This window comes from Mirounga angustirostris, unplaced genomic scaffold (genome assembly GCF_029215605.1).
Source record: "Mirounga angustirostris isolate CCGP_5_RB_7025 unplaced genomic scaffold, mMirAng1.0.hap1 SCAF_14, whole genome shotgun sequence".
In the NCBI taxonomy this organism is placed as follows: Eukaryota; Metazoa; Chordata; class Mammalia; order Carnivora; family Phocidae; genus Mirounga; species Mirounga angustirostris.
This window is the reverse complement of record NW_026991722.1, coordinates 84,581,468-84,589,362: the sequence shown is the minus strand read 5'-3', so window position 1 is coordinate 84,589,362 and position 7,895 is coordinate 84,581,468. Positions and strand designations below refer to the sequence as shown.

The following is a 7,895-nucleotide window of genomic DNA, read 5'->3' as shown; positions in this document are numbered from 1 at the left end:
ACTCAGGATTTCCTTGCTTAAATCCCAAATCAGTCTGTCTGGGACAGACTTGGGCAAGTTACTAAACCTCTCTGACCCTCAACTTGCTAAGCTGCAAAATCGGATTGAGAAAAGTAGACTGGTTGATCCGCTATGCCGCATTCCGGCGGTGGGCTTTGTGAACGCAAACTTGGGCCCCGACTCCCGCCCGAGGCCCCCTCGGATCCAAACCCTGCACTCCGAACAAACCCTCCAACTTCAGTCTTTTAGTTCAGCGTCCCGCCCACCCCGGAGGGGCGTGGTAAAGACAGGACCGAAGGCAGACACGCGCACGATGGGGAAGGGCGCAGGCGCGAAGTCGCGGTGACGTAAAAGGGTGCGCGCTCCAAGCCGAGAGCCGACTCGCGGGCGCGTTCCACCCTTCCGGCTCGCGCTCGGCCTGCGCAGACGCAAGCCCGGAAGATGGCGGCGGCTGGAGGAGCTCGTTTGAGGCGGGCGGCGTCGGCCCTGCTGCTGCGGAGCCCCCGCCTGCCTGCCCGGGAGCTGTCGGCTCCGGCCCGGCTCTATCACAAGAAGGTAGCGGCAGATGAGGGGATGCGCGGGACCCTCACTGGCAAGGGGGCGGGAGGGCGAGTACCGCGGAAAGGACCCAGGTATGCCGGCGGTCAGCGGAGGCCCGATCTGGAGACGAGGGGGTAGGGGCCACACCCTCACTCGACTCTGACTGGACTAGGTTTCCTTCGCTACGCAGATAAAACTAACCGCTGCGCGTGGGCCCCGCCGCTGGCTGTGATTTCGTGCCTCAAAACCCAACAGTCCAGGAAGGAGGGCCTTGTTATGACCTGCCAGCCTGACTCCAGGGACAGACGCACACTGGCGCGGGCTCCGGCTTCAGCGAGGCCATTGCCCTATCCAAATGACCTTGGGCAAGTCCCTGCTCTGCGCTGAACCTGTTTTCCCCATTTGTAGAATGGGTTCTTAGCATTTCCCTACACGAGAGTGGAGTTCTCGGCATGGTGCCCAGCACATGAGATCATTTACGGTGCAGTTACTGTTGTAGGAACTCAGCCTCCGAATGTAATCAGACACGTAATCAACAGTCATAATGTTTTAATTTTGTCCTGTTTTTTTTTTTTTTTTTTTTTTTGCCGGGGAGCGGGGGAAGGCTTTGGGGAGTAGGGATAGGTGCATAGTTTGCAGCCCTTGCCTTCCGAGGGCATAAAGTTCCCACTCGGAAACGACTAAAGAATCAACATGGGGCAAAAAATCCAGACGAAGTACTATCTTGTAGGTCCTTCGCTTGGAGTCAAAATCCGTGGTCGGGTAAGTGGGTAAAAGAAACTGGAAGATCGGAGACTTAGACTAACTAGTAAACAAGTCTCAAGGTTACAGTAAAGCCCTCTGTGTGCCAGTTTGAATAGGTAGCTATTCTGTTCTGGCTTCTGCGTCTGCCTGGGACTTTCCTCCTCCCCCGCGTAGGGGTGTGTTTTGTTGACAATACGCGCTCGACGAACGCGGGCTGGCAGCTTTTCAGCCACCAGGGTGCGCTGCTCCACCAGAGAGATTTTTGGCCCTTGAAATCGAGTAATGGGACAGTTACTGTTCTATCATACACAAATGGACACATTCCATAGCATTGTTCCTCGTGTAACATTCTCCTTGAGGCTTCCGGGAAATCCTTTGATTACTGGACCATACTTATTTTTAAAATTCTTAATACTAATCATCCTTTGAGGATGGATTTATTTGGAAATACCAGAAATGTTATTTGAGCCTAAATCTGGTGACTTAGGTGGTAAAGATCAGGTAATTATTTGTGATCAAAAACCCTATGGAGGGGCGCTTGGGTGGCCCAGTCAGTTAAGCGTCTGCCTTCAGCCGGGGTCCTGATCCCAGGGTTCTAGGATAGAGCCCCAAGTCGGGCTCCCAGCTCATCGGGGAGTCTGCTTCTCTCTCTCTCTCTCTGCCCCGCCCCCCCATTTATGCTTTTTCTCTTGCTCACTCTCTCTCAAATAAGTTCTTTAAAACAAAAACAAAAAAACTATGGATTTAAGACATGACTTTGCTGATTTTTCTCCAGTAACTCAAATCTCTGAAGGTAGTTGGAGGTACACAAAGATTGGGTCATAAAGTCCCATTGACATAAGTGTAAGCCTTCCTCCCCAGGTGAAGTTTGATGCTTAGTGGCTGCCTGCCAGGTTCAGCTTGCTGACTTCAAGGAGCTTACCGTCAGGTTGGGGAGACCAGTAACAAAAAAGGGTGATCATAGATTTCTCTTAACCTTCTCATTTCAGGTTGTTGATCATTATGAAAATCCTAGAAACGTGGGGTCCCTTGACAAGACATCAAAAAATGTTGGAACTGGATTGGTGGGGGCTCCAGCATGTGGTGATGTAATGAAATTGCAGGTACCACTGGTTTTTATCTTTGATGGTAATGACAGTGACCCCATTGCTCATACGGTGCTTCGTTGTTTACAAAGCATTTGCACGCACAGCTTTCCACTTGGGCTCTGTATGGATTCTTGTGAGATGATGACATGGTTCGAAGTTAACAATTATTAGGGCAGTAGTTCTCTTGTACACTGTGCTGGCCCCTTCTGGTGTCACTTTTCTACTCAACTATCAGCTTAAATTCCAACTTCAGCTAAGTAGAAAGTTTTGTGAATTTTACTGATCAAAGGAAAACCACAACCATTTAGTTAGGAATCCCCAGTGAGACAGGAAATGCCACATGTCAAGCCTCCCCCAAATTGGAAACAACACAAAGGTAGTGACTGGCGCTTTGAGTAAACCGTAGCTTTGTCCACATCTACTTCATTGTGGTGAGGAGGCAGCTTGCCAGAGGTCTTCATGCCTATCTTGGAAAACAGAAACAAGGCAGGAGGAAACCACTAGATGTCATTTCATGCCAAACTAAAAAGCACTAACCAGAGACCTTTATTGCAGACTCTCCCAGCATTTAAAGATGCAGATTGACAGAGCAGCTAGGAGCAGAACTTCATAGCCAAAAAGCAGACTAGGGTTGCAAAATAAAAGGGGGGGGGGGCGCGTATTTTTCAGCTTATCTTTACCGGGTAGGCCTGTATCATTCTGATGATCATTCCTACATTTAACACTTCATCACCGAGCCCTTTGTGACAAAGCAAATTCAGTAATGTTAAAACTTAGGGTGTGGAAAGCAAGACCAAAGCCCTTGGGGAGAGCCCCAGTGAACCCCATAAATGCAGGTTCTACGGGGCAGTGCCAGGAACCACTGCTTAACTCCTCTTTCTTTTCTAGATTCAAGTGGATGAAAAGGGGAAGATTGTGGACGCCAGGTTTAAGACGTTTGGCTGTGGGTCTGCTATTGCCTCCAGCTCGTTAGCCACTGAATGGGTAAAAGGGAAGACGGTAAGGTTGCTTGCAGATTGACAGAATTAAATCACATTCCTGACAAACCTGCCTCTGAGTTAAGAGAAGGGTCTAGTTATGGGGAGCTGATTTTTTTCAAAATATTCTAAGAATTTTTTAAATTTCTCCTCAGGTTTTGATTAAATTCTCCACATTGGGGATTATGGATAATTTTGTTAAGTGTTTCTTATTTGGGGGGTTTTTGTCGATCATTTTTGTTTGGGGATTTGGGTGGTGTTTTGTTAGGGTTTTTTTGTTTGTTTTTGTTTTTAGAGGAGGAGGAGGGGCAGAGGGAGAGAGTCAGAAGCAGGCTCCACACCCAGTACAGAGCCCGAGGCAGGACTCAATCTCATAACCTTGAGATGGTGACTGAGCCAAAATCAAGAGTTGGATGCTTCACCAACTGAACCACCCAGGCACCTCTGTTTAGTTTTGATTTTAATTAAATAGAAAAAAAATCTTCACCTCTCCCTCTGTATAAAGAAATCTATGGCTTTCTCCAAGTTTGCTGATTAAAATTTCTTAGGAGTCTAAGGGTGGGAGAGGTTGTACTGTGGTTTGTGTTCTTATTTTTCCTTCCATCATGTTTCAGGAAGGATTGCAGGTGGCTTGTAAGGATTCATGAAATAACAAACTAGCCTGTGCTAAAAGAGGAATTAAAGAATCAAAAACCGCAAAGATAGAGGCAAAGTGAACAAATAAATCAGAACAGTGATCTAGGTGGCTCATTGGCAGACCCTCTGAGGGTGGAAATGCGAGGAGCTGGAGCATCTTTTCTGTTCTGTTCTCTGCCAAAGCCTCTTTCCCAGCAGCTGCAGAGGTAGAAGGTCCCAAACCCAGTGAAGAGCTGGAGTTTCTAAAATCCAGTCATTAAAACCTCTTGGAAAAGCGAAAATACAGGGCTGCTTATCTTTGCAGCCCCAAGGGACCAAGTTCAGGGAGCTGAGTCACAGAGGTGTGTGCTTGGGGAGCTGGGCAGCTCTACAGCAATGCCTTGTGCCCCCTGCTTCCTGTGGCTCTGGGCCTTCTGGCTGGTGAGCTTCTCCGGCGAGCACAGACCTAACCTGATCTGGAGGAGGTGCCTCTGAAGTGATCTATTAAGACCTATCCTCAGGGAAAAGGGGAAGTGAGACAAGGTACCTGTGCTCCCAGAATCTGGCCTTTGAGTTGTGATCAGAAAGTGGAGGAAGAGGGCCTTTCTTTGACCTTGAGGTCCTCCCATCTGAGTTACTAGGAACAGAACGTGAAGCCTTACCCTTGAAGTCAGAATTGAGAAACTGGGGGACAGATGGGGAACCCCGGCTTTCCTTAAGGCAGCAGCAGGGCTCCGCTCCACGTGCGTCTGCCTCCCATGCCCTTGGGCACTCGAGCAAACTCAGGCATCCTTTTTGGTCTGTTTCAACCAGACAGATTCTCTTTTGGGCAGAGGATGATCCCAAGACCGGTCTGTGCCACTGCCAAGTGCTGGAGTGCCACTGGCCTCCTTGCCATCTCTCTGACCGCCCTGACACCAGTCAGCACTTCTAGTTGAAGGGATTTATTCTAAACAAGGACATCGGTGAAGCTGATGCTCACAAAACCAGAATAGGAAACCACTGCTTTTAAATTTAAAGAGAGACTCCTGTCGCTGGCCTCAAGCAGACCCCTAAGAGACGTCTCACTGGCTGGCTTGTAGAAGTGTCTCTGCCGGCCTTGCTTACCCAGCCAAGTGGTGGAGTGTGTATACTCCATACTGGACAGTCCCAGCTGCAGCCTTGACGCACGAGTGAGCGTCCTTTGGGGTTGTTAAATGGAAAGTCATCCCCCACCACCCTGTCCTCAGGACCTCTATGGCCTTCCTTGTTTATTGCCTGTTCCTCATGCTAGAGCATCACTAAAACTACTGTTTTCTCACATATGCCTCTCAGGTGGAGGAAGCCTTGACCATCAAGAACACGGACATCGCCAAGGAGCTCTGTCTTCCCCCCGTGAAACTGCACTGCTCCAGTAAGTCTCTGCTCCAAAATGCCAACGAGCTTGCACAGTTGGGAGTAATTTTGTAATGGCATCAACTGGCATTTGTGCAGAGTAATGGCAAATCGTTTGGTCGCGGAGTCCATAACCCTCAGATGGTTAAAGCCCCTGGGTCTCACAACCTATCTCCAGGAGGGTCTTACAGGAGGTGGTGTGTGCTGGGCATCAGGCGAGCACTTTGTGGTATCATTTCTAAGCCTCAGAATTGTCCTCTAGTCCACAGACGGTGTCATCATCTCTCCCTCTTACCAGGAAAGCAGGGCTCAGCTTAAAGCACCCCAGTCACATGGCTTCTAAGTGGGAAAGCCAGGCCCTACGCCCCAATCTTTGATTCCAGAATCTGTGCTGTTCCCGCACAGTTCAGCTTCTGCCATAATCCTATCTGTCGCATGTGTTACCACTCCCTTCCCAGGTGCAGTTACGTGTATCAGTCTGCCTGCGTGTGTACGTGCGTATGGAGTGACTAAGCCCCGTCGTGCAACAGTCCCCTGTATGCTGTCCTAAGAGAAAGCCCAGGTGCCTTAGGCCTTACACTTGGCGTTCCAGTTCAGTCTCTGTCTTAAATCTAAAGCTTTTTCCATCTTCTCTCAACCTTCTAGGGGAAGGAGGGAATGAGAAACAGTAGCCTTAACTTACTGACCAAATTAGTTAAAAATCAGCAGAGAGCCAGGCCTCTTGCCAGAGTAAGACTCACAGGGGAACTGAGGGGCAGGGACGTGCTAACACAGTCGTCAGGAAGTCTGCTAAGACCCGAGTTCTTTCCACCTGAGCTGGGATTCCAAGTACCCAGAAATAAAGGCCATAGCTTGTCAACATTTTCAGAAACCCCCAGCCTTTTCGTTTGGCCTTCTGGGGCACTGCAGCCTTTAGCTACTGCTCTCTGCCGCTTGCTTACTTTTATTTTCCCATATAGCCTCATTTTCATATTGACTCCAAAGTAAGAGTTTTCGAATTTGGGATCCCTAAGGAGGATGTGGCAGATGCCACCTGTCAACAGAGTGGCATGACCTACGTTATGGCAGCTTGCTCAAATAGCATTCACTACATTTATTCCTGACTTCCGTGTGAGCAGATGAGAACTAACTAACCACTCTTGTGGCCTTCCGACATGTCACTTTATTAAGCCCTCACACTATCCCAGCAAGGAAAGAATGTCCCAGTTTTGGGCGCCTGGGTGGCTCAGTCGGTTAAGCGACTGCCTTCGGCTCAGGTCATGATCCTGGAGTCCCGGGATCGAGTCCCACATCGGGCTCCCTGCTCAGTGTGGGGGTCTGCTTCCCCCTCTGCCCTGTCCCTCTCGTGCTCTCTGTCTCTCATTCTCTCTCAAATAAATAAATAAAATCTTAAAAAAAAAAAAAAAGTCCCAGTTTTATAGAACAGAAAGGGGATTCCAGGAGGCTGAGGGACTAGCCTAGAATCCCAGGTATTTAAACCCTAGTCTGCCTCCTAAGCCACAGGCAGGAGTAATTGGGCTCAGGAAACAGCTGACTGGCTTTCCAGGCCTGCTCCTGACCCCCAGCACTATGGCTGGGGGGCTCTGGTAAGCCCTTCTCAGCACCACTGCCCTCCAGCTCTTAAAGATGCGATTCCCAAGACCCTCTCTGTACAGTCTACAAACTGTCTTTCCTTGTGCTCCTTCCAGTGCTGGCTGAAGATGCAATCAGGGCTGCCCTAGCGGATTACAAACTGAAACAAGAACCCAAGAAAGGAGAGGCGGAGAAGCAGTGAGCCCTCAGCAAAGCATCCAGCAGGTCAGACCTGCTGTCTGTCCACCTGCCGCGCAATCACTACAGATGTTCAAAAGCCCCCCCACGCTATAGTAAAGGAGCTCTGAGACACGCATAGCGCTTGCTGGTTACCTGGGGGCTGCCATGCAAGCAAAATACACAGTTTACTCATTCCAAGTCCTGTGCTTTCTTTCAGCCCACTCTTAGCGCTTTAACCCTGTTTATATTTTGATTTGTATGCTTGGCCTCAAAACTGAAATTAGTCACGAAGGCTCAAGTGCGGTAGTCCACGAAGTGCACAAATATCTAATTTCACCTAAAACTACCTTGGGGAAGATTACCAATAGAAGGCTGCGGTATGATTATTTGATAGAACCAATTATTGTACATAAAACAGATTTGCATATAAGTATATTGCATATATATATAAAATAAAAGAACGTAAGACCCATGTTTTTCTCTGATAAGCTTTGTCTCTTGGATCCCTCATTCACCCCAGGGTCCTGCCCATAGCCCCTTGAGGCTCCCAGGTACAGGACCATGATGATGTGTGCACCTTTCTGAGCAAACTGGACAGTAAAGACCATGGACAGAGCCAGCCAGATGTGTGTCATGTTTTATGGAATGGGGGCAAAGGTGAAAGGAGAGAGCCATCTCTTCGTTGTACTTTACAAAATAGATTGACAAATCAACAGGAGTCCAGAAGATTCTTTTTGTAATTTCACTGGTTTGTGAAATGCTAAAACCTGAGAAACACTGGCTCCGCCAATCCCCTAAAGCTACA

At 48.8% G+C, this 7,895-nt stretch overlaps 1 protein-coding gene across 2 annotated transcripts; it reads left to right on the top strand.

Moving 5' to 3' along the window:
• Positions 1-376: 376 nt before the first annotated feature.
• Positions 377-7,562, top strand: ISCU (iron-sulfur cluster assembly enzyme). 2 transcript variants are annotated; one of them, XM_064578552.1, is made up of 6 exons: positions 377-555; positions 2,274-2,387; positions 3,261-3,371; positions 5,279-5,357; positions 5,797-5,900; positions 7,027-7,562. In XM_064578552.1, exons 1-5 carry the CDS (start codon positions 442-444, stop codon positions 5,886-5,888), a joined length of 510 nt encoding a protein of 169 aa, XP_064434622.1. In that variant the 5' UTR covers positions 377-441; the 3' UTR covers positions 5,889-5,900; positions 7,027-7,562. The 2 variants fall into 2 exon arrangements, with proteins under 2 accessions (XP_064434622.1, XP_045743405.1); XM_045887449.3 differs by lacking the exon at positions 5,797-5,900 and having other exon boundaries at positions 388-555.
• Positions 7,563-7,895: the final 333 nt, after the last annotated feature.

Bases quoted from the DNA above. Each gene is read 5' to 3' on its own strand.
- ISCU (XM_064578552.1), top strand. From the start codon at position 442: ATGGCGGCGGCTGGAGGAGCTCGTTTGAGGCGGGCGGCGTCGGCCCTG. The intron at 556-2,273 runs GTAGCGGCAGAT...TTCTCATTTCAG, and splicing joins CCCGGCTCTATCACAAGAAG to GTTGTTGATCATTATGAAAA. The intron at 2,388-3,260 runs GTACCACTGGTT...TTTCTTTTCTAG, and splicing joins GTGATGTAATGAAATTGCAG to ATTCAAGTGGATGAAAAGGG.